The sequence below is a fragment of the Cariama cristata genome, unplaced genomic scaffold (genome assembly GCF_000690535.1).
Source record: "Cariama cristata isolate BGI_N322 unplaced genomic scaffold, ASM69053v1 scaffold4516, whole genome shotgun sequence".
In the NCBI taxonomy this organism is placed as follows: domain Eukaryota; kingdom Metazoa; phylum Chordata; class Aves; order Cariamiformes; family Cariamidae; genus Cariama; species Cariama cristata.
Window position 1 is genome coordinate 81,042 of NW_009623681.1, and position 26,214 is coordinate 107,255.

The 26,214-nt window shown below is 37.6% G+C and overlaps 1 protein-coding gene across 1 annotated transcript in view; it reads right to left on the reverse strand.

The window, feature by feature from the left end:
* SERPINI1 (serpin peptidase inhibitor, clade I (neuroserpin), member 1) overlaps positions 1-18,439 on the reverse strand; it is a 24,490-nt gene extending 6,051 nt beyond the window's left edge. The window contains exons 1-5 of the mRNA XM_009702839.1: positions 18,171-18,439; positions 16,113-16,343; positions 13,236-13,430; positions 12,130-12,334; positions 4,188-4,285 (exon numbers count right to left, since the gene is read on the reverse strand). Coding sequence (XP_009701141.1) covers positions 4,188-4,285; positions 12,130-12,334; positions 13,236-13,430; positions 16,113-16,343; positions 18,171-18,420 — 979 coding nt within the window. The 5' untranslated portion in view covers positions 18,421-18,439. The remainder of the gene's footprint in view (positions 1-4,187; positions 4,286-12,129; positions 12,335-13,235; positions 13,431-16,112; positions 16,344-18,170) is intronic.
* Between the last annotated feature and the right edge of the window lie 7,775 nt (positions 18,440-26,214).

A 26,214-nucleotide genomic window follows, 5' to 3' on the forward strand; every position in this document is an offset into this window, starting at 1 on the left:
GCCCCCCCCCCAAATTACAGAACTGAAGCCTGCTCATGTGACCTGTAATATTCACAGTAATACTCTGTATTTTCATCCTGAATGCTTTATTTTGCATAGTGTGGTGGTGCTTATGGCACTCCAAGACATACTTCTGGTCAGAACACCTTGTTCTCCATCTGATGAGCTCATAGACCCTAATTCAGACAGCATAAACATTGCTAACATTTATCAGCAGGTATAATGGTAGGCCTACTTGTAAATGTATTCAGGATCTGAGTATGAAAAAATCCCAACAATATTTTGCGAAGTTGACAAGAATACAAGAAGTGCACTGCAGATGAGACCAGTACATCCAATTAGTCTAGCACACTGTATGAGGTACAGTATTATTGTTCCTTCAGAACAAGATACAAGAAGCCTTACAGAAGAAACTATAGCACAACTTGTAAGAGAAAAATATCCTCTCACCCAGCATGTGCCTTATCACCTAAACCAAGTGTTTAATCCACAGAATACACAGAATGCCTTTATTCAATGTAGTATAGATAGTTTTGATTGCTCTAAAGCAAATTTTTTTTTTTTTTTTCGGTAATCCTACCAATCTCATGACCTCAAGGAATACCCAGCAAAGATCTCCATGGTTAAGTCTTCCATAAGAGAAGTACTTTCCATTTGGTTTCAATCTGCCTTTCACTTCATTGGATATCTGTGTCCTTGGATGGTGAAAGGAGCAATTCTACATCCCAATCTACTTTCTCTAGACTTTTCTCTTTATATTGCCACTATTGCACCCCTCTCATTCATCTCTCCCTGAAGTGAATGAATCCAGTTTCATACAGAAGCATAACGTTGTCACTGAACATTCAGGCAGTCTTTGTTCTCTTTTGTGATTCAAGTATTGACATCGGTGATTTGACAATGTCATACACATCTTGTCATATTATACATCTTTCCTTTATGGCTTTCACTGTGCATAAGGTGGGGCTTACCTAAGTATCTACTATCACATCATTTTTCTCTAGTAGATTCTTTGAATCTGGATTTTCAGGAGAACCAACAAGATTTGATTGTTAGCATCTCAGAAAAGTCCCATGGAGATCTGGTATCAAACTTTAAGCTTTCTGCAGGACCCCGGCCTAGATACCCATTAACATGTGGGAGTAATCCGAAGCTTACTTCTAATGTACACAACTCCATTAGCATCACTTTTCATTTGTCATTACACTCCATATGCTTGCAAACTCCTACTCAGAGCTGCCAACTGGTTGCTCTGCAAGTCTCATTTAAAAAAAAGCATACAGGTTTATTGGCTTTTCTAGTTTTCTATCTTGGGTTGTCCCAGAAAATTACACCTACGTCAGTCAAGACTTCAAAGAGCTATTTACTGGACTGATGCTCTTCTAACTATTTTATATTGTGAAAGTAAGTCATTAAGATCACTTCACTGCTCACTGAAATGCAGGTCACCTTGAGGTTAAAAGCAGTTGCCATTTAAGGCATTATACAACAGTAAGAAATATTATAATCAATTGAAAGAGAAGGGAAATTTTAATATGAAATTAGTTCAAGGGTAAGTCCTAAGTGAAGTCAAAAAACTCAGGTAGCAAGTTTATGCGCTGTGTAAATTATAAGATCCCAAATACCAGAAGTTGTTTCAAGATTATTTTGAACATCTGATGGAATCAGAGATGCAAGTAAAAACCTGTCAAATTCTTTTGCTGAAAGTGAGAGTCAGAATACATGCAACTAGACAGCCAAATAGAAATGTCCTCCCACTCACCTGTGTTAATTGACAAAGAACTTAATTTCTGCAAAAAAGTAGCATTTAAAATGCTGGATTAATACTTTCCTTTTTGGTTGCTCACAATCCAGACAACCCGGAAGGGAAAGCTGACTCATCTATTTCCATTTTTCAGGTTGAGTGCAAAAAGCAAAAAATTCTAAATATTGAAAAATAAGTCTGTAATCCTGCAATTTGATTTATATCCACTAAACCCACATAGAATTTCACCGAACTCAACAATCTGTGCCTGGATCTGATTACAGGATTAGGGCCATTGTGGAAATTGCAGAAGGTTTTCCTTGACAAAAATTCAAAACCAAGAGCAACAGGAGAGGGGGAGGACAGTATTTTTAAATGCAACAGAATTTCTCAAAAATCTCCTTAGATTTCTTTTATGATGTGTATCTTCCTAAATTAAGTGTCCAGACAAACATTTTGTTCAAGTACTGCATTTAAGGTTTCATGAAGTGCCAGATTTTCCAGAGGGCTGACACTGAGATGCATGTAAACTTCTGGCTTCAACGGCCCTGTTACCTGACATACTATGCAGGTATTTGTAAAAGCAAACTTTCAACATTTTTCTTTGTAATTTTTTTTCCCTTCCTCCTCCCTCCCCATTTTACATTGAGAAAATTAGAAATACGAAACATATTCTCTGTTTTAATTACTTAAAATTTCATCTCCATGGCATCAACAGCAGGGTTTTCATTAAAGACATCACTTCAAAAACATTTTCTTATTCTTAATTCATGAATGACCTTTTCATCACCTGGTGGCACATTCCCGTTTAAGTGAAAAGCAAGAATGTTACAGCAAAACTCATGAATCTTCTCTATACACTGCTCTACATTACTTAATAAACAAGTTAATCTTTAAATGGCAGAGGAGTTAATTTAGTCATGCAAAACATGGTATTTTGATTTTGTAGAGTACAATTGTCAAAAACATAAAACTTTAAACAAATCATTAGTCACATGGATTAAAACACAAGCACATTCCAATCTTGCTGCTAACCGCTCAACTACAGAATTAGTACCCAATATATAGGTGAATTTTACATGAAATTAAATAAGATCCAAGCACTGCCTTTGTGGTTCAGTCTCCCATGTGTATTTTCCATTCTCCTTAGTACTTTTCCTCAAGTAAACACTTTTCTATATATAGACCAGAATTTATTGGAAAGCTTACTTTTCTTTGGGGTGGCAGAGAAATCTAAGGTGCTTTTCTTCAGAAAAATGGTATTTCTTTGAAGAAGGATTTTTCATTTATTTAAATTCTTTTCACACTAGCTAACCCTAGCTTTTTCCACAATTTCACTGTAAAAATGGAAGGAGCAAAACAGTGGAATAAGCCACATGATACACTATAAATAGTATTTCAAACTTGGTAAAAGTGAAAAGGATATGAAAATTGCAAACATTTCTGCTGTAAATTTTAGAGGAAGATTTGCTTTCATTACCACTATTTTGAATAAGCCATACAGGTGTGATTGCTTCCAGAGACAGACAATTAAGAACAGGTACTTCCTATCAGCTAAGGATCTATCTGGCTGATTAGGCAGTAACCCACAGAGCAAAAAAACCCATACAGGGAGCAGTATATAAGCATAAATTACAAGAACAATGACAGCAATCTCACACTGGTGCATGCTTCTAGATAGAGAACAACTGCCATATTTGCCAACATTCAGGTCTAGACAGACCATGCTAAATACACTGCTTGTGTGGCTACAGAAAAATGAAACAATTTCTCAGGCAAAGATGACTCAACTACCTTCTGTGCCACTTGAATACCTTTTAGGAAGTATTAAAAGCATAAATATCTCATTTCCACCTGAATTTCTAAATGTATTGGATATTTCCACTTCCGAAAATAAAGTGTTGAATAGCATATTGAAACAGGCAAACAGCGTATGTGACTAAATTGCTTTTGCCTCAGAACTCTTTCTTTTCCTGTGCTACTTCTATACAGCAGGTATCTGGGGAGATGACTAATTGTACAACAACTTAATGCTCTTAATGCTGTGAACAAATAGCCTCTAGAGAGAAAAGATGACAACCCCCTTGTGCAAATCCCATTTGCCATCATGGCACTGACGCCATATATTGCTCTGAAGTGGATCTGCCTCTTGCATAGTATGTACTCTCAACATTTCTACTGAGATCCAGTTCCGAAATACTCAAGAGTGAACCTTCCCAGGTCTAAAATCCCCTACCTCACACTCGCACCCTGATGGATTTCTCCCCTGTGCCAACTGCTCCTACAGTGAGCACACGCTTACACTATGTAAAAATCAGAAAAGATCAAAAAATTGCTAGCTTCTTTTCCCCCCATAAAACCACTCTGAAGAACTTGTTGGTTATATTTAGGTGATTTTAGTACTTCCTCATATACTTTGAGAAACAACACAAGAACCTCTTACCAGACATTGCAGTGAGATCAGCACTACTGCTGAACAGCTCTGTAATTCCAAGTCCTCTCCAGACATCTTTCAGATCAATTTCCTGTTCTACAGAGAACCTGCAAAAAGTAATAGAAAATAACAAAAAGCCCAGATGTAAGCAGTACTTATTGCTACCTAGAACTTTTAACCTTCTAATAATGGCAGTTGAAACACCAAGGTAAATAATGTAAAGTAGGAGATTCGGCACTAGTAGTATAGTATAGTGACACCTTCTACAAAAAGACTTAGAAACAAATTAGTTGACTCCCACAGATGGACTTTTTTTCCCTAATGCAGAAGCAATCAAAAATATGCTAATAGTATATACAGTCCCTGACCATAAAACCTCAGTGCAAGATTATGCAGTAGCTAACGTAAATGCCTACTTTTTATACAAAAGGTTTACTACAAAAACTGAACTTAATTGTACACACACTAGAATAGAATATAAAATAAGGCAAAGGACAGCACAAACTTCATAGACAGTTGTTTGCAAAGGAGTAGGCAAGTAAGAAAGATATTCATTTTTATTTAGACAGTATAAGCAAAGACCAGCAGTTATGAACACAAATATAAAGCATTTCTGGTTCAGCTTCTAATTACTGTGGTGGCAAAATTTTAATTGGATTTTGATTTTGAGTAAAGGACACGGAAAACAAATAGTTGTTAGTGCAAATGCACATGTGAGTATAACCTGGCAAGATTTCAGGGTTAGCTTGCAAAGCCATGTTCTAGGCTATGTTACTATGCTGGAAGGACAAACTGAGATTTATCCTGAGGGCAAGATTTTGGGCAACAGCTTGTTCCATTTACAAAGACTGCTTTTCAAAGGATATAAGAGTTATGCCTGGTGTTAGTAAGACAAAAAAGTCTCAAGTCCTTTAAGTATGGCCAGAAACAGACTGGACAGCTGGAGAAACAAAGTACTATGTCAGAATAATAAGAATGGCAGCCCCAAGCAGAAAGTACCAGAAGTCTACCGACAAACACAAGAGACTAATTACAAATGTTTGTTATGGGTGAGTTATGGGTTCTCCATAGAATAACCACACAAATTATTAGTGATTTACATTATGCTGACAGTGACTGGTTATAACTACACAGTACAAAATATATAGTCCATAAGGTGGTGTTACAGTTTCTCCAGCAAGCCATTCAGTCAGAAACAACTCTGCAATGACACTGCAGTCCTTAGTGATGGGTCTTACCTGTGCTAGAACCAAATAAAATAATACATGCTTCTGTTCAATTTCCTTTTTCAGGATTAAACTTCCTCAACTACATGGAAGAACATGTTCTTTTAATGAGAAAGTATAGCCCAGAACTCTGAGCAGAGAACAGCTGATGAAGAGTTGAGATGTACGATACCTCAGCATGCACAAGCCTTGGCAACTTGAAAGAGAGTAATCTGGATATCAAAAGATAACTGGATAAGAGTCGAGTGGGTCTTCCTCACTTACAACATTTACATAGAATGAGAAAAATCCAATACACAGTCTACATTCATAATGAACTTAGAAATGCCATTAGAAGCCAAAAATCTATGATGGAATAGATATTAGTCATTACTCAGAGAAGAGTTTTATGCAAGTTAAAATAAGATCTGGAGATAGTTCAGGATCGATAAATCACTGGTGGCATCGCAAGTGTTCATGTACCCTGTCCAGATGAATTTCCAGGATATGCCTGGAATAAAACCACAAGAAGTGATTCTTGTGATTTCATTGTTTTGGCAGTTCTCAAAAGAATCGAAAGAGACCAACAAAGATTTATGTAGTGAAGGAAGCTTCTAATGGTGTTCTGGCATATTCTGCAGTGTGACAGCATTTATTTTTAAAAAAAAAAATAATTAAAAAAGAAGATGATATTATCTTAATGATGAGATGTAGGTACACATATGAGATGACCTGAAAAGAGCCAATAGGATTTAGGAAGTGGAAATGTGTCCTGTTAGCTTCCTTCTCCTCTTGGAAAGCTGTGGACAGTCACACTGGTCAAAAAACTAAAAAGGCAAGGAGCTTGCAAGACCTTATGCATCATTTTAGCTTTAAGGTAAGAGACAAATCTACAGGTTGCTTATTCATTCAAATTTCCCTGACTTCTATGGTCCAAAAGTACAGATCTGTTTTACTCTCACTACGCACTTGTAAAGTATGCCCAGATCTATTTTACAGACTTCAGTAAAAACCTTAAGATGAATTGAGACTTGATTCCTAATGCTAGAGTTAGAGTTAAACTGTACAGAGGTCCTGTCTGTGCCATTGAATAAATCCAGAAATATTTCTTTCTGTATTAAAACTGTATCATAACATTTTGAAAAACACACCCAACTGTACCTACCTTACAAACAGAAAAGGTAAATGAATGTTAAAATGCATTTTATAAAAATTTCAGTGGTGTATTTTTCCCTTTTTGGCTTTTATTTTACCACAGTCAGTATTAAATGTATCAAGACATTTCAAGACAATTTAGCTATTAACTAGCAATGTCAAACTAGTAAGAACTATCAGGATAGGACAGTAGCAAAAGTCCGCATGAAAAACAAAATTTGAGGTCACAAATAGGAAAAATAACTGCAAAAAAGCATTTTTTTTCCAACTGCAGAGAATCACTGTAAGATATAAATGGAAATCAGGCAGGTTTAAGTTTTTGGACCACTAGACAGAAAACGCACTTATCCGCTAAGTGATGAATTGTGACCCAGAAAGCAAGCATGACAAAAGATGCTTTTGCATACTAATCAAGGAAGAGGTTTGGGAGATGTTTTTGAAAAACAAACCCGTAAAGCCTCAGCTGAATATGCATCTGAAAAAAGAAAATGCAAACAACTTGACTGGTTATATTGCTAAAGAATACTTACATGAAGGATAGCAGCAGTTACTTAACTACTGGCTAGAGGCTATACCCCTGACTGAAACCCCTGGGAAGGCAGATACTGAACGGGTCAGGGAGTGAAGGTACCTACAATACCTATAGAAGCAAGAGTCTGCTTTTTCTGACAGAGTTCACTGAAAATATCACATCAGCTGTATAAATACCAAACTATCCCTTTACAAAAATAAAACTAATTACTTCCCTTCTCCCCTTTTAGTTTTGTCATATGGTAAACCCCACTCTAAACCACTATTCAAAACAGTATCTCCCCTCCTTTCTCATATCCTCTAAAGACCAGTGAGAGTTACAGAAAAGCTATTAATGATATTTCAAATATTTTAGCTGACATCAGAACTAGCCTCTTTTGAAAAATAATAGGCTGCTTTACACTTTGAAATTTAATTTCAGGCTATGCAATCTGACGTAAATATTTGGCATGAGTTATCCTCCAGTCATATTTGGATTTCTTTGCATTCCTTATAGACAGTGATGTAGGCATTCAAAATCAAAGCTGACAATCTAGAACATAGATGAGATATTTAATCTCACTTCCCCAAGCCAGGCATTTGCTGTACCTCCAGACTTTGGAAACACCGAGCTACATGATACTAGCCCTGGCACATGGTTATTTGCAGTGTTTGTTGCATATAATGAACCATATGGTCCTATTTTTTCCCACAATCTTTTAGGTGCTTCTGATGATAAAAATACTATGAAAAATCAATTTCAATACTTCAGTATCAGAAGTCTTGGAATAGTTGCAACTGGGAGCATTAAAAACCACAAAGGGAAGTCTGAGAAAGAGACACTGAAGAAAAGATGAGGTATTTTGACCACAGGATCAGAACAGAAAGACTGGTCTGTTGAATCAAGAGGAGAGCTTCTGTACTTAAGCAGTTCTAGAAGGTCCACCAACACACATGTTCACAGATATATGCTTCTACAGACCACCCTAGAAAGCACCGAGCAGAAAGATACTAATAAGGGACAGTGACTCTGCCTATCAGCTGTTAGCCAAAGTCAAGGAGAAGCGAAGATGTGAGTCAGCTCTATATTTAATTTTACAATGTTCATTCGTAAAGTCTTTCTACTTCCTACATGTAAAACGCAGTCCAAATAGCTGAACAAAACCACTTTCCCTGATTTCCACTGTCTTTGGATCTTTCCCACATGAAATGAAGAACAGAATGAGATGCTTAGGAAGCAGAATTAGACTGAGAAACTAACAAACAGTTCTCTTGAGACTTTAGCAAGAACGATGATTTTTTTTCATGAAATTTAAAACTTGCACAAGCGTTAGATCAAAATGATGCATTTATGCCGTCAACAGTTTCCTTAGTTATATATGTGAACCTTTAGGTTTTGTACAGAGCATTAACTTTAACATACCATATCAGGCCATCTTTCTTCTATTTTACAGACTTTCGAGACGGGGAGGGGGGGGAAAGACGGCTTCATCTTTTATGATGCTGTGCAACCCTTCTGAAACACTGAATTTTTTGTAAAGTAATTAGGTGCTCAGGATTCACAGAATCAAGGAGGATTGGGGTACACTTTCTAGTTATACAACAGAAGTAAACTAGTGCCTAGTGTGATTCACCCCAATGGCTATAATTTCAAAAATTACTAAGAGTTCTGAATGAGCAAAAGCAAGAAATTCCAAGTTTTCAGACTGGTTCTAATACAATAAATTCTGTAGAACAAAAGCGAAATGAAGGAATAGTTCCATTGCTTGAAAACAACAATATTCTTGCTCAGAGGACAGGCCCTCAGGATGTGAATCACTATTTTAACCTAGCAAGCAGCCTACAATACAAAGCTGCCAGTTGATATCAATTCCAACATTTTGGTTGGAATTTTAGCAAGGTTGTCCTGAGATGCTAGAACTAGCCTGCATGTTTTAATACCCTGAAAACAAACAAGCAAGAAACCAAAAAAACCCACTAACAGCAAAACCAAACAAAAACCCCATACAGTTGCTCTGACCAGGTGAAGCAAGGTAGGTTATGGCTCCTTCTCTGGCAAGGTCCTTCTATTCAGGGCTAAATATGGGCTGCAAAATTGGCTAAGTATGTACTTCAGTGGGACAGTTTTATGCCTCTTCTGTGACTGTATCTCAAGAACAATCAGCACTGGCTACTCCTCATGAAAATGGGACTCAAGAGAGCATGTCAGAAAAAGAGAATGTTTGGGATTTTTTGGTTTAGGGTTGTTTTGCTGTTTAGTTTTTTTGGTTGGTTTGTTTTTTTCCTCGAGAGAAAACAACCTTCCTCTGAAAAAAACAAACAATAGACACCTTATCAACACCATCTAAGGCATTTTAAAGATATTTTGAATGTACAAAAAAGCAAGAAGGTCACTATAGAGACCCAGGCATACTGGAACAATCCTTAAAGAGATCTGCAGACTGTAGCACTGTTATTAGGTACCAGTTCCTCCTAAGTTCTTCAAATAATTTATGTTAGAGAGACAGCTTTGTAAATTAGATTCATGGTCTGTTTCACTCCTATTCAAAAAGTGGATTAAAATGTTGATCACTTTAGTCTGAGTTAAGCTGGAAACAATGATTTGAAAATGAAAATGAGAAAGTGTAATTTAACAATTCTGTACAAATCTCTCCTTTGCTATTAAGAGGAATAATACACAATTTCATTTGCACACAGATAATGCAGACAGAAATGGAAAGTTGTGATTTACTCTGCTTTGGCTAGTCATTCAGGTCCTATTACAAATGTATAAGTTTAAAAAATGTTCACTTTATAATTGGATAGTATCTTTCAGGATATAAAAATTTAATTTTATTCCACTGCTGCTTTCAATTTCTCAGTGGACAGAGCCTGCAGGCCACATTTCATAACATGCCTCTCTGAGTCAGAGCATAAAATATTTATGAAGTGTTTATTTAGAGCACTGAAGAAATCCTGTAGATCACCTCTGAATCCTTATGGAAATCCAACACTTTAGGAGCGTGTAATTAATCTCTGGAATTTTTGTAAGGAAACTGCAGTATTTCAGAATTACAGTATTACGGAATTTCAAGCTCGTGACAGTTACCGAAGGTAATCAGCACATGGTTGTATCTGTTTTGCCTTTGTATAGCCCTAATTCACAAGTGTTTACAAGTTCTTTGAGGTTCTTAGATAAGCGGACAGGCATGACAACTAGCCTGAGGAGAGAATAAATAAGGACATTTTATGACCACACAAAACCTAGGCCTCAAAACTCAGGTCTAAGAATGTGGCTACAGAGAGTCCTGGAGTCTTTGCTTTTGATTAAAAGCAAATAAAACCCAAAACTACTTCTATAAACTTAATTCAAGTCATAAACATAATTAATGTTATCAATAACATTCATATATTTAACTTTAGATACCTAAACTTCTTAAATTTGGAAGTTAGTTTTCACAGATTCCCTACATAATCAATGGGGAAAGACTTCTGTTGTGGATCTTGTACTCTAGAAATTCTTTGAGAGAAGATGTCCAACTTCAGCACCCAATGCACAGGCTGTGAAATGCTACAGTTATAAAAGGAAAGCTTAAGGGATGGAAGAATCCTCCTATTTTACTTCTCATTAACATCTAGGTAAGGTTTACCCAAGCCTGCAGGAAAAATAGCCCCTCCCTGCATCTTAGTGGACTGTTAATACTAAAGCTCCTGGGATCTGAGGTTCTGAGAAAAAAAAAACAAAGAAAAATCACAGGAATAGCGTACAGTAGATTCAGTGTGTATTAAACCTGCAATGCAGCTCTTTGCTGCTCTCCCTCCTTCTTCAAAGGAAACGCTACTTAAAAAAGAAAGGAACTCCTACTATGAGGCAGAGAAAAATAGCTCCAAAATGCTGCTGTTCCCTTGCCACTCTGACTCCAGGCATAGCAGCTTTAAAGAGAAGTGGAATTCCATCTCAAGTCAGAATCAGGGCATGCTGACAGCACCAGTCCATCTCAACCTAATTTATCCTGGCTAGCCTTCTTTTATTGTGCTCAGCTGTAGATAGTTTCTTGAAAGTGGTCTTTGCTTTGGAAAGGAAGCTGATAAACTGCAGGGATTCTTGCCCTTCTCTTTACATGTGAAATATAACAAACTCAAATCTCCAAGTCACGTGAAAACAAAGAACTATTTTAATGATTAAAAGGATGTACTATAGTTTATTTTTTCTGCTGCTACGTACCTGCTGCACAATGCCACAAAAGTAGAATAACTAGAAGTGATCCACGTAAAACTTGTGCCATATTGTTATATAAACACTTCAATGAAATCATTATGAATCACTTGAAGGACATCATGATCCTTCTATACATTATTAGTGATATTTAGTAGCAAACAACTTTGTTACTAAGTCAAGCATAGGGCAAGCATGAAAAATACGTGAAGGTAGATGAAACAGAATTCTAGGAAAGATAACGAAGTGGTATACGTGAGCAAACATGCCATTGAGCATAACCAACTTATGTCTACAAATGAACTGACAGAAGTTTCATCCCTTCTGGTAATAACGTCTTGTTATTCTATTGCTTCTTTAAGGAAAAAGAAACCAGCACTTACTACAACTAAGAAAAAAGACAAAGGACACGAATTGGCTGGAATCATCTTTCAACACTCAACCATTTGTATCTACACAGACACACACCATTAGAACTTTTTAAATTGGCAGCACATAGAAATCTAATTAGGACCTAAATGAAACATTTTAGCTTTTGTTAATTCAGACTTGCAATATTTCTATGGCTCCTGTCTAAATGGAACTTATCCATAAGGAGTTGTGCGATACTCTGAACATCAGTCAGAATGGATATACATTCCTGATGATGAAATTCTCCTTTCTGGAGCTTACATATGAAAGGGATGCAAATGCAGTGCTCGTCTGTTGCTCAACCAACCACCATTCTGCACCGCAGGCCCTCTGAGCTTTTCTGTCAAAGCAATCTTCACATTGGTGCCACATAACTGCAGACTTGATCAAGATGTTCAAGTTTTACCTACTGTGCTACTCCACTCAATTTGAATGCAGTCTTTCCCCTTCTGTCGATATGGGAGCATATTCTCACCTTGGTAAATACACTTCCACTTTTTGCTTCTTTACAGAATTAGCCCATTCATTAATCAACGAGGCTTTGACCAGTGGTTCCAATGTGACCAGTGGAACTTCCTGTCTGGAAAGAACAATCATCATACTAATCTCATCTCCCTCATATGGTATTTCCAGAACTTGATAGATACCACCTGCTTCATTGGAGCCATCACTGAATTCTCCTACAAAAGAAAAACAACAACAAAAAGCTATTAGAAGTATTTTCTTTTGTCTTCGCTGGAGATAGTGGAAAAATAGAAGGCTAATACTAGGCAGTATTTAGTGGATACTGGAAATAAAAATGACCCTCTTTGTTCCATTCTGTATAAAATTCATATTGGTTTCTTCATCATAGGATTTCAGGCTTACATCTGCTTTCTTAAAGAATAGGATTTCAGGCTTACATCTGCTTTCTTAAAGAAAACAAGCTTATGCAATCACACAGCTTGTAGATAATCACACTTCTGAACCTATTACCTAACTTCCACTGGTTAGACAGAGAGAAGTCTAAAAGTTGTTAAGGCTGTCAAGACTTTCATGGAAATGGACAGAGGTTTTTTTATTCAGGAGAGATAATTTTTCAATGATGATACGGAGTGAAATACTGCCAATACCAGACAGTGTGGAACCCACTTGGAGTTCAAGCTCAAGATAAAAATGATCACTACTTCTGCTGTTCAAAGAACCCCTATTTTACCTTCCTACAGATATTACAACAGTAATGAGCAAACATTACTCATTTTAATATTTAGTGCAGCACAAGAAAAATATTTTAGTGAGAAGCAGGACTAGCTTGAGAATTGTAAAGAGGTTAGATGTAATGGATAAACATTCTGAAATCCACCATGTGGCACCAAAAAGTACCTAAAAAAGCAATCAAGAAAAAGGTCATTATAAATGTTGCTATCTAGTTAAAATACACAAGCACACACATTACAAAAAGACATCAAAATCATAGTCCCTTCACTGGACAAACATATTTAAAATTCTAGGTGGAAAAGTAGACAACACAAATGAGTATTCCTGCAACAAACTTATTAAGGGAAGACTTACTAGCTTTAAATCGCTAAAGGTCCAACTCACCATAGTAAAACTCTCCCTGCTGGTACATCATTGGAATTTGCACTTCACTTTCATCATCTTTAGTGAAAGAAAAAGTTCTTGTATTTTCAGGTCTGAACTGTGATTTCCAATTGCCTTTAAAGTAGATTGCATTGATGAGCGCCAAATGAGTTAGAGCACCAAAATCTCTTGAAGACACAAAATCTTTGATCATATCTAAGAAGAAAACCAACTGTCAGTCTGCATGTCAAACTGAGCATTGAATCAAAACTTAAGACAGCTTGAAAAATCCAAGAAAATAAAAAGCTGTGCTAACATGTAATTTCCAATTCAGATGTTTCATTAAATCTCAAATTAAACTGCTAGTGTTTTGTAAACCTAAATCACAGTGTAGGTGCGTAAACCCTTCCATCAAGTACGTGTTAGTCAACTGTTTCTTAATCACTACTTAAATATACCACACAAAGAAACCAAGTGGAAAAAGGGTCACATAAGGAATGTTTACACTGGTGTTATAGAGTTCTGCACTATCGTTTTAAGGTCAGAACTTCTACAAACTTTGGCTCCAATCCAAAGAAGCACTTAAATGGGTGCTTAATTTAAAGTATTTAAGTATACCCATTGGAACTTCACCTGGGCCAGTTCTGAAAGAAGCATTCAGTTTCAGTAATGTCCTACTGACTTCAAAGCAAGGACTAATCATAAAAATCCCACATAAATTCACAGCATTTGTTCTACTGACATTAGCTCTTGAAAAGCAAAAGAGAAAAAACATCTAGCATCTGCTCTATTCATGGGAGGTCTGTCAACTGAGCATGGCAGCTGCTTTGCTCCTACTCCTAAATAAGTCATTTACATCAGAATACAGTCTGTTACCTGCTTTACCTCATCTTAAATGGCTTGCTTTTCAGCGAAATAATTTTGAGTTTGTTAGATTTGGTGCACTGACTAGATTTGTCACTATTCTTGAAGAATTACAACCTGCTTCAGATAGCTTTCTTGCTCACTTCTATTTTTAACCGACATTGCAATACAAGGTGTTAAATAAACACATTCCTCAATTTGATTATTACTTCTTAATCCATGGTTTAAAATATAAATTCATTCTGCTTTCTGGAGCATATGACACTGACTGGTGTGAAATTTGTGTATCACAGGGCATTATTTCTTCTGGGCTGCTGTTTGTACTTTATTTTATCTAGAATGTTCTTAGAAATTAGATGTGACCAATACTGCCATACTCACTCTCCGTGGTTGGGAAAAAAAGAAAAAATTATGAAGGAATACAGGAATACACTTCCAGTTTTCCTATTTCTATTTGGTACATCATATGCCCTTATATTTTTCAGTCACATCTTGTTAATGCACTAATGTAATGTTAAGAATTCTTCTGTCCAGAAAAACCTTTGACGCTTATGTTTTCTGCTCCGAGCCCCCCATCATGCTTAACATGCTGAAATTGGAAACCTGCCTGTCTTGTACCCCTTTCCTAATGAGAAAATGAGCCTCCTCCGTCAGAGCTGGCAGGCAGGAGAGAATGAGATCTAGTGGTCAGAGACTAGGCTGAGGGAGTGTTACTATCGCAACCTAATGCTAAGAGACTTTTGTTAGCTCTGCCCAGCTCCTTCCAGGGCAACGGTTATGAGCTCAGTCAGCACGTGTGGCAGGTGTTAAGCAGGAGAACTTGCTGTTCTTTCTAAAACAAAGAGAATTTTACTTTTCCTTCAGACATATACCACATTTCTCTGAAAACATTCTGCAATCTGCTGCATCACTTACATTCCCTCTACTTCTGTAGCTGGAGATAAAGGGCAGAATTTATTATGACTATAATAGCTGCCATTTTCCCTTGGAAAAAAATAGATTATTTCCAAAATAGAATAAAAGCATTATATGCAGTGTTTTTCCATTTGGTGCCATACATTTCCATAGGGCATTACGGATTCTTAAATGCTCAGACTCCATGGTGATGTGTTAATTCCTTACAGGGGATTCTGATACCTTCAAATTTACAATGGTACAACTGCTGTTAGAGCCAGATCCCTGCTGAATTACTCTTAATATATCAATCTCCAGAGCGTGCCAGATGAGCTAGAATGAGATTATGCTTTGATCCCTACAACGGGGGACTAACTTCACTCACATACCTTGAGACTCTGCATGCATTCAGAAAATGTCATATCTTTGGGATTCCACAAGCGAAGCAAGCACTACATCATGCAGATCTGACTGTGCATATTTACAACAGTAACTTTGTGCTTACTCCCCTACTGCAATTTTTTGTTGTGAAACTCTGTTGACAGTCTTCCTAAAATCAACTACTCTCTCAACATGCTATCTAGTTTCCTCACATTGGAAAAGATTACACTACAGGGTTTGATTTCCTGGTTCAAAATTATTTTTTATATTCCTTAGTATTCTATTTCTCAGTACCTTGTGACTATGAGTTCCTCAGAGAGCTAGCAATACTCCATACCCCCAAAGTATAGGCCAATAACCCCTCTGCAGACAACTTTTCTGCAGTTAGCTATACTACTTATCTATTTTTTTTGTAATTTAATACCAAAATCAGTACTAAACTACTACTAAAATGCCTACCATTAAAGCATTCCCCTTTAATAAATGTTACAGGTACTTTTAAGAAAGGCAAAAAAAAAACATTAAGACAGATACTGCTATGAGTAGCAATGGCTAAAATACTTAAGACAGATCACTTCTGCACAGGAAAAAAAATTTAGTTTCACGGAGAGCTGATACCAGAATTCTTTTTATGGGAGGAGATACTTTAGTCTGAAACGGAACAGATAAAAGCCAAGGTAACAATTCAACAACACTGTACAACTTTGGAAACACAAACACTTACTGCAGGAAGTATATAAAAGAATTACATGGACTTACTATTTGTATGATTCTCCACCCACTTATTGATGTGGGTAGCTACAGCTGCACTTTGGCTGAAATCTATATTCTCTACTTCAGCTTTAAAGTATTTTTTCACCAACTGCAGAAATTTGTCACTGATATGAAATCCATTCTGCACATAGAGAGAGTTAGCAATATTCAGAATATAATGACTTTCTTCAGTAGTTGCCATATCAGAAAGGTCCTTCAAGAAGGTAAACTCTTCACCTGAGGAAAGAAAAACAGCTTCAGTGTTCCAGAAAAGAAAGTTATTCCGTATATTTTCTGTTGGAAAGTCACAAAGGCATTTTATGCAAAAAAAAAAAGTCTTTTTTTAAAAATAAACTTGTTTCTGAACGTACACACACCTTCAGATCTGAAAGAACAATCTACAAGGCAGAACATATTATTTAGAGCTTATTTTTTCTACTACCTATAATTGGCATAATTAACAAGACATTTGGATTCCATTACAGACAAAGGTATCAATGGCAATCCTTTCAACATCAAAAAAGTAATTAAAAAAAATTCTTACAGTTCACACTTGTATATCTTGTCACCAGAAAACCTTTACAGAATTTTTGTTACATCCTAAAAGCCAGTTGTTTAAGGAAAAACAAACTTCAAGTTTTGAAGCTAAGGACTTCCCCATAGACTTCTCTCTGAAAAAACAGGTCTAGAATTTCCCAGGATCCTGCATGTGGTAGTACAGAATCAGTTGCTTGGGCAGTGAGGAATCCTGAGTAGGATTAAAGTAGTCTGCTTCAAGATAGGAAGCTTATACTGTTGCATCGTTGACCTGAAGCCGAAATTTCTAATTTACAAAAAAAAAATCCCCGAACAAAAAACCAACATTAAAACAACAAAAAAAGGAAAAAAAAACCAACACAAAAAACCCCAGCTTAAAAATTAAATGCAATGATATATTCCAAGCAGAAATCAGTGGAGTACTTTCACTGAATACCACTCATATGCAGGAACGGAGAATGGCCCAGCTCAGATCAACTGCATAACTTCTTCACTTATAGCCAAGAGATAATTTATCAATGTTTGAGAGACAAACTGTAGAACTAAATAAGTGCTGTAGTCTCCATAGAGAGGCATCATCTGTGCAGTGGTACTGTTGAACACTGTATTCAGAAATTCTTCCCCAAGATCCTTTCACCGAAGACTGAAAAATCCAGCATGTTGTATGAACAAAAAACTTCATTCAGGTTTCAAACCAATTATTTTGATATCAAAATTCATAGAAATTGCCTCTTCAAAGTCATTTTTGGCCATTCACTCTTTCTCTCCATTTACAGTCATATCACAGCTGCTTGCACTAACAGAGCGTGCTTGCACTTCACAGCACAACACTACATCCAGATGCACGGCTTAGCTCATCCCATACTACAAACGGGACGGTGTGGTAGTATTGTTCTCCACTAAAGAAATGAACCCTGCTTCTCAGAAAGGCTGATGGGAACACATAGAGTATCGTGCTGAAACAGTCAAGATGCTAATATTTCCTAAATTAGCCTGTATACCTTTATGCAACATTATGCAATGCAGGTAGAACATCAGCGACACAGAATTAGGGTGAAGAACCTACAGGTTCTACCTACAGGAACCAAACAAGTTGTGTCAAAGTAAGAGACATTTTCAGTTAAATTACTAAGATTTTAATACTTTCTTATAAGCAATATTGCTAAAATTACTGCTTTCCTTTTCAGGTTTCATTATAATCCCTAAAAACGATGTTCCTAAAATTCTTCTTTTAACTCTGGAGGCAAAGGCAAGCTTATTTTGCAGACAGAAACAAAGATCAACAGTTAACTGCAATTGCTTAAGATTCAGGTGCCCAAGCCAGGGTTGTATGTTAGCATCTCTCAGCTTATGCAGAAGCCACTGAAGCATGCTTCAGCATGCTCAGGCCATCAAGCAGGATGCCAAGAAACCTACTGATTAATAACCCATGGACATGACCGGGCCGCTTCCATCGTTGTTCAGGCACTGCCATCTGTTTCTTTAAGACAAAAAGCCCCATAGGAAAACATGATTAAAAGGCCTTACCATTTTTTAAGCTGTCAAAACCCAAGGAATGTCGAATTTCTTTCAAAGTGGTTCCATGGGCTCCAAGCTCTACCATTCCCATGGCTATTGCGATGCTCAGAGGAGAGAAAAGAATATTCTCATCTTCTTTTGCAGCTCGCAGCTGATTGTAAACATTCACTGAAAGCTCAGCAATGGTTTCATCAGGAAAATTTGTCTTGAAGGCTTTGCTTTGCAAAACAAGCAAAGACAACAGTCCAAGGAAATACATGTCTTGAGATTCTAAGATCTGCAAGATAAATTTTAGAAAAAATAAGTTAGTCTTTTTTAAGTAACAAAAGATTTAACTTGAGAGAAAAAAGAATAGTAAACTTTTTAGTCTTAAATCTATGTGGAAAAAACTAGTCAGAGTTCAATGCACAAGTCAGTTACTTAGAGGAGACACTAATACATATACTGTTCAAACCGAAGGAATGATCCATTTTCAAAAAAATAAACCTACTTGATTATGTAACTATATGTTTCTGAAATCTTTCAGCCACAGGTTAACAAAATGGCTTCTACAGAAAAAGACCTCAAAGACAGAGCAACGCCTCTCCTACTTTTACATTTTAATTTTGCTGTTGTCGTTGTTAAGCAATGTTGATCTGGAATTGGTATGTGTTTCTGTACTTTTTCACCAAGGAGACCTACAAATCCACATTTCTTTCATTTGACCTTCCAGTAAGATGCAACTTATTCATCTAAGTCACTCTAAGCCCCAAACTGGTAAAACTATTTCAAGCACAGTTCTTACTGACATCGGTGACAAAGGAAACATACCATGATGTTGCTCAGTTGCAAAACACGTGGCAAGCAGCCAAAAATTCTTTGAAAGAAAAATAAATCATGTCTTAGTTACCAAATGAAATCCCTTTTGTTAGTAAATAATGGCGAAAAGTTTGATAGTTATGCTAGCTGAGAGACAACACCTGCTCAGAGAACCTCCTCAGAGGGTAAGGTTACTGTACACACCAGTGAGAAACATCCAAGAGGGAAAATAAGAATGTAAACTAAATAGCAAAAAGGGTTAGCACTAATGCTTTTGACTAATCCATCCTTCAAGCCTTGCTAAAATACTTCATTAAGCAACAGTTCTCACTATCACAGTTTAGCTCATCACACAACTATTGATACTAAAATTCCAGCTCCTGAAGCAGTGTGTGTATGTCTCCATCCTTCTATTTTTTCCTTTAAACTTCATGCTACCTTGGCATCCGAGTCACTACTGCCAAGTGTCTTGGGTCAGAAATATCAAGCCAACAGAGCTCACATTTCAATTCCTTCTCTTTGCCACTCACGATCGCTCTAACACTTAACAAAGCACAGATTCCTGAAGCAGTAGGTTAGACAGTACAAGACTAAAAGCTTTAGTCCAGAAGTGTTTACATGTTGTTGTGCCAGTCCGCAGGGCTTGTCAGCATGGGACAAGTTTGTGTGAATGTGCTGTTCTGTTGCTCGACTGAAGTCAATTTGCATGCAGCCAGCCCAAGTGCCTCTGCCTTATGCTTCCCGGCTCTCTTGTGTCTGCAGTTACCATGGGTTTCTATATACCTGACACAGAGACCCTTAGTAAGCTTTATGCAACATTTATATTATGTGTTTCATCTTCAAAGGACTATGTAACATTATCTAATTAACTCGCACAACACTGAATGATACATAATTTAAGCATTATTACTCACATTTTATAGCTGAGAAAATATAAAAAGCAACAGGGTATACATACGTGCTTTGGCAGCAACCAGTGCAGTCACTAGTTAAGATTCTTCTTGTCCCCTAGCCACGGATCAGCCTTTTGTTTATTTTAGCACTGAGAAAATTAAATAGATGAACTGATGCAGCAATCACACATGCTACAGGGGAAAAGGACAGGCTCTTAGTGCCACACGGTAGCTACAGCCTTGCTTTTCTCCCACCCCACCTCTCCTTCCTGATGATTGTCTCCACAGACGTAAGAAATATGCCCCTTTTCTCAATTTCTAGCAAGCCCTCCTCTATGCTGGCATCACTTCATCTCTCTGGACTACCTGATCAATCTTTCTCTGATTCTTAGCGAGACATCAAAAAAATCTTCACTGAAGGCTCTTACTCCATTTAAGAACGGCACAGAATAAGTCACATAAGCCTAAAGCACCAGCTTCATACTGTGCCTATCACTTATAAAACTACCCAGCACTTCACCACTACCCAATGGAAAACACTTCAGTCTGAGCCATGACCATTGCTATTTATTTCATAAAGACCGAGACAGTCTGTTTGTTGTCCAAAATATTATCAACATACCAGAAACTTCCCCAAGAGCTGCTTTTCTTAGTAGCAGCTATTTTTTTAACCTGTCCATTTATTAATTATTGACTTAAAGATATTAAGGTTTCTGTTATAGAAAATAACTGGATTTCTCCATTTTCTTTGTGATCACGGGCATTCTAGAGTTCTTTATTAAAAAACCCCAACATTAAAAAATGCCTCTCTCCTCGTGTTACATAAGACTTCATTCAGCACATCCCTGTGATGGACTGAGATCAGTATTAGTCTTTCATCCTAAAAGCGGTAAAAGGCAAGAAAGGCTTATAAACTTACGTCACGCAAGTCCATGGCAGTGTCAAAAATGGTACTCAAAAACCAGATAAGCAGAAGCTCATCTTTCTTTTGTTGAGGACGAACCCAAAGCACCATCTTAGCTTTTAAGCTGGCCTGCAAATTTGGGGAATCTTATATCCTAATCTAAGCAAACAAGCTGTGTTGCTCAATGTCGATGCAATTATACAGACAGCTAAACTTCTCCCCCCTGTATCAAGAACCGTTTGAGCTCACTTTGAGACCTGACAAGGTTACAACAGACATAAGATAATCTTCATTTTTAAAAAGGAAATTTCCCCAGCCTTTTAGTTGCAGAGGCAGCTATTCAGCACTCCATCGCTGATCTTTGTCATATGTGCTACCTCCAAACAGGCTTAAATAATTGCAGGGGGGAAGGAGGGGGGAAATTTATACATCTTAATTAAGTGCTTAACATGTAGGTTAAACTATTTGAATGCTAACAAAATTTGGTATTAGACAACTCTAAAAAAACCAAATTATATACAAATCAAAGTCTTTCTTCCTCACCACTCTGGAAAAGCTCCTCATATGAAATAATGAAGTTATCAAATTTTTAATTATTTAGCTGGACAGAAAAGAGAGTAAGTACATAGATGGGAACAAACAAAATCCATACTGAGATGTTCTTAACAAGACAAAGTACTAAACTCAAACTTAGTTTTTAAATACATGCTTAAATCCCATTGATGGCAATGTCAGGGGTTAAGCTGTGCAGAATTACAGTTCTGGGTAGGAATGAACTAAAGCCAAACAATTTAGATTTCCTCCCTGCCCCTTCCACATCACTTTTAGTCTACAGAGGTTTTCTAGGAGCGCTCACAGTGAAGTTCCCCATACACAAGTCCAGGGAAAATGAAGAGAGCCAGGGAGGCAGGAATGGGTACCCGGGTATAGGCAGAGGATGTGACCAGCTCTTTTGCTGGCAAGTGCTCTCAAGATATTCATGAAAATATGGCACTCTCACAATGTGTGAATAAGAGTACAATGCAAGGGAAGATGTTTTAAAACAAACTGGAGATCTGTGGGTGATGGTCAGTGGGGAGAAGGCTGTTAAAACAGAACAGACATTTGATCAGCCCTTGCCAGCCACCGTGAAAATGGTCTAGCCTTATCCATCTAAACTGAGATGACTGCAGTAAATTCTTCAGTTCAATTCTTCTTGCACTTCTGGTGCAAGCGTACACTGTTCTACTGACAACTGGGAATCCAGCTCTTAATTATCATTCTAGTCATAACAGTTGCTGCTTCTCTGATTCTGCCTTACTTTAGGCTAATATTACTTTTGGTTTTATGCTTCCTCATGCCTCTTCATGCAGCAGGTCCTGATCCAACAAACAGCTGAGCACTTATTATGGAGCAGCATGTTCTCAGCCTCTCTTCAGTAAGAGTCGAGGGCACTCTGTTTTGTTTCCGCAGCAGTACGGAGAACATTTTTTAAATTGACTGTACCTTATTCACAAACACACCTTAAGTGAAGGAAATGAAGCTGAACATTATGTAATCTATGTCCAGGAAGTTAAACAACTCTCATGAGTATCATCAAACTTTTTAGTCAGTCTTTTTAGACTCTTCCTCAGAGTCATCACCAGTACAGTCTGTCATTGCTGTTCTGCATCAATGAAATCTAGTTCAATCATACTGCATCAGCTGAAAAGGAGGTAAAGTCTACACTGAACAATGTTTAAAAATCAAGAACCATCAGTTTCAAATGTCACTGCATGCATTTTGCATTTATTGGCTACCTATACGAATAAAAAAAAGCTGTTAAAACTACTTGCACTCCTCAATCACACAGATGTTAAGACTAAAGATATGAACTTTTCATTTGAGGGCCAGTCTCAGACAGAACCTAAGTTTTGGTTTATTTTATCTTAATTGATGCATGAACACCACTCTCTCCTACCAGGCACTGATTCTTTGATTGCAAATAGACAAACACTCTCCTTGGAATAGCCTCTTCTCAAAAATTGTGTATCACAAATCATCACTTGCTAAGAGTATTTGTTTGTCAGAGTATTAGTTTTGTTCTTGCTTGCAACTGCTCTCAGAGAAGAAAAGCAGCAACAAAACACTAAACAATGCAGTATTGCTTCAAAATCCCGAGAAACACCTGTACCACCCAGATGAGACCTTATTGCGCAGCCACACCTGTGCATGTGTTATCCAGCAACTTTTACCACAACTTCAATGTAAATCGGCTTCTCTAACGTACATCATGTATATGCTTCTCTATCTGAACACCAACTCCACTCAGTTTGACATTCCTACTGATTCTTATAGTGTTTCTGCTCTGGGTAGAGAGGCATGCCTGCTTTGTCTGGGGGCTTCTTTTGCCTTTGGACATTGTTCTGTACAGGGTTTCAGAGTTTTGTGGAGACAACTTAAATGAAAGGCACTCCTCCTTCTGATTTTTTTGTCACTTCCCTCACACATTACTAAAAATAATAAAAAAGAGATTCTGGATATATGTCATTCAGTGGGTACTTGCAATGAGGTCATGACTAGTTCAATTTCCAGAAAACGTTTCCATTCAAAATTTCAGAAATCTTCTGTAAAGAATTCATCAGTCCTGAAATTCAGCCTACCACATTTCTGCAACAGGTCACAACCAGGTTGGTCCAAGGGCAGCAGTCCTGGTTGTTTGCCCTGTGGCCAGAGCAGATGTACTCCTATACATGGGCAGAAGGAACACCAGTTTTAATATCATGTTTGAAGAAAAACATTCACAGGCCAGAATACAGGACTGATTAACTATAGCTCTTGCCTTTCCGCAAGCATAAGGCTGGCATGACTAAGAGGAAGTAGAACAACATCACCCCCTCACACCCACTCCGAACTATTCAGATCATTACATACGCTTTCAGAAAAATGCAAGAGGGGCAAGCATCCTCTGTAAGCCAAGATATTTTGAGAGACAGCATGTCAACAAACTCAAACTGAGTTCACAGACATGGAGTACCATCAATTTTGAAACAGTGAGAACTGGACTCAATGTCAGAAGGTGCCAAAAATTCATTTAAGGGTTGAATTCTAGTACCTTGTGCATGTCAGACAGCTTGAAAAAAGGGGTTATAATTTCCCTGTCTTATACACCTTTACAGGCTGTGAGTTTTATAAAGAAACTCATTTATGGCTTTAAAAACCTACAAAATAAAGCTGTGATATATTGCCTTAGTTCCTCAGCACAGAGAGACTAAACTAAGATTAGCTGCCGTAAAGATTACTCTTGGCTACATGCAAGCTGAACGCCAAAGGTGTGGAAAGCACAAACGAGAAAAAACTGCTGATTCCTTCTGATCAGTGTATAAAAGAAAAGCCTGGGGAGAAAAGCAAGTGTGGTAACAGGGCTGATTACATTCTTTCCTGTAAAGAAGAGCATCTGCAGGAACAGACAGAAGTCTGGCAGAACAATTTTATAAAGCGAGAGAGGAATTTACTTAGGGAGCGAGCCCTGCTGGTCACAGGAAATAAAACACTCTCTGTGTATCTAGGTGGGAGCTGAGCGCTTCCTCCTTCCTCTCCAAAGCTGTATCATCTTTGTGACAGATGAATTACAAATGGATGCAAGTTTGGTGAAATTCAGGCACTACTGTTTTGTCAGTTAGTAAACATGGTAATTGCCACAGGCACCTTTACTTTGGATGACTTCTTGTTGGCAATCATATTAAACACCACAATATCAAAGAGGGATATTCTAAGTAACGATTTAGAAAAGCAACACTACTCTCCCTCCAAAAAGGGACCAGTGGACACCAGCTGAGCAGCGAGCAAGATGATGAGCTGTTCCCCAGGACCAGGCAGTGGTTGTCATGGCTACCCTGAAGGATGTGCAAAGGAGGTAGACAGCAGTAAGGAAGAGCTCCTGGACTGGTTTAGGCTTGCCTCAGGCATGCTGCCCTCCAACCACAGGGGAACACGGCTGCTGCCACAAATCTCAAGATTCTTACAAATCTACTTGATCAGTTTGTACTGCAGAACAACACAAGAATCATTTTTTTCAATCTGCTTTGTCCAGGAATCCAACCTTACAGGCTGGTTCCAGGAATCCAATCCTCTTTATTTAAAGCTTGGGCAAAAATTGCATCTCCAGCTAGCACTACTGGAGCAAAAGTAGTCTCACACTTGGAATGTTGTGGTTCTACCACTAAAAAAATCCCACAGAAGTAGTGTGGCACTTCCTCCCATCAGCTGCCTACTTTGTTCCTCATCCTTTTCTGCCCAATCATTCAGCCGCTCTCTCCCTCCAGCACAGGGAATGACAGACAGTGCACTGTGAAACAAAGCTATAAACTGAGTTGACTTAACCTCAAAAATAATTTCTTTTACATAACCAAGTGAAAACAGGCAGGTATACAGGGACAGCAGTGCAAAGGCTAACCGCTGTAATCAAGCATCTAAATGGGAAATCTACATCCTACCAAGCACTGTAAGGGTCTACTTACACAACCCACTAGGGCATGCTTATACGTGGAGTTGAGATACAGGACAGCCTGCCTGAAGGTGATAGGAGGTAAATCAAAGTACCAACTCTCAGAGCAACAGCTATGCAATTCATGAGGTACTATTGCTTATAGCCAGAAGAATATACCCAAGGAAATGGGAAAATAACTAAACGTCCATAAAAATGTTTTAAGTTACAGCTACAGTAGACAGTGCAAGCAGTACATGAAAGTTGATACAAAGTACTTCGGTTATCAGAAGTAGTTTGGTTATTGGAAGTGGTGACAATCATGTGAAATTATATGTGCCAGGCAGGCGCATAAATGCTAGCTATGACATGTCTTACATCCAGCCAGCAAATCAGCTCCTTCATATTAGGGTATGTATTTACATTTTCTGTGTTGCAAAAAATGTTTATCCTTAGCTTATGTGAGCATATGACCTTGTCAAACAGAGATTCTACAGACACCTCTAGAATCATTAAGCTTGTTTGAATCTCTTTGTTTCAGAGACGTGCAACGACATCCATATTTCAATCTGCACAAACATTAGTAATAAAGTTATGGGGTTTTATCACCATCTGTCATTTATGGAGTCACTGCCTTCTGGAGCAGGAAACTTTGAGGTTAATTTCATTAGAAAGAAGCACAGTAACAATATATAAAATAGTGGGGTATTTAAACCTCTAGTATATAGCGACTAAGACAAAGAAGAGTCATTCTGTAAGTGTTTGGACCATACTAAAACCTTGCTCTCCAACACACAGCAAAGTATGCCCCTCAATTATTTATTTCTATTTTTCAAGTGACCCCATAACACCAGCGGCTTCGAGAAAACCTGAAAGGAAAACGATACACTGAAAACTTTCAGATTGACAATTTCTATCATTAAATCTCAAATGTTTTTTAAACTTCCATGGAGCTTGGCACTCAGTCACTAACCTGCTGAGGCAATTATGCAAGCCAAAGTTGTCTTAATTGAG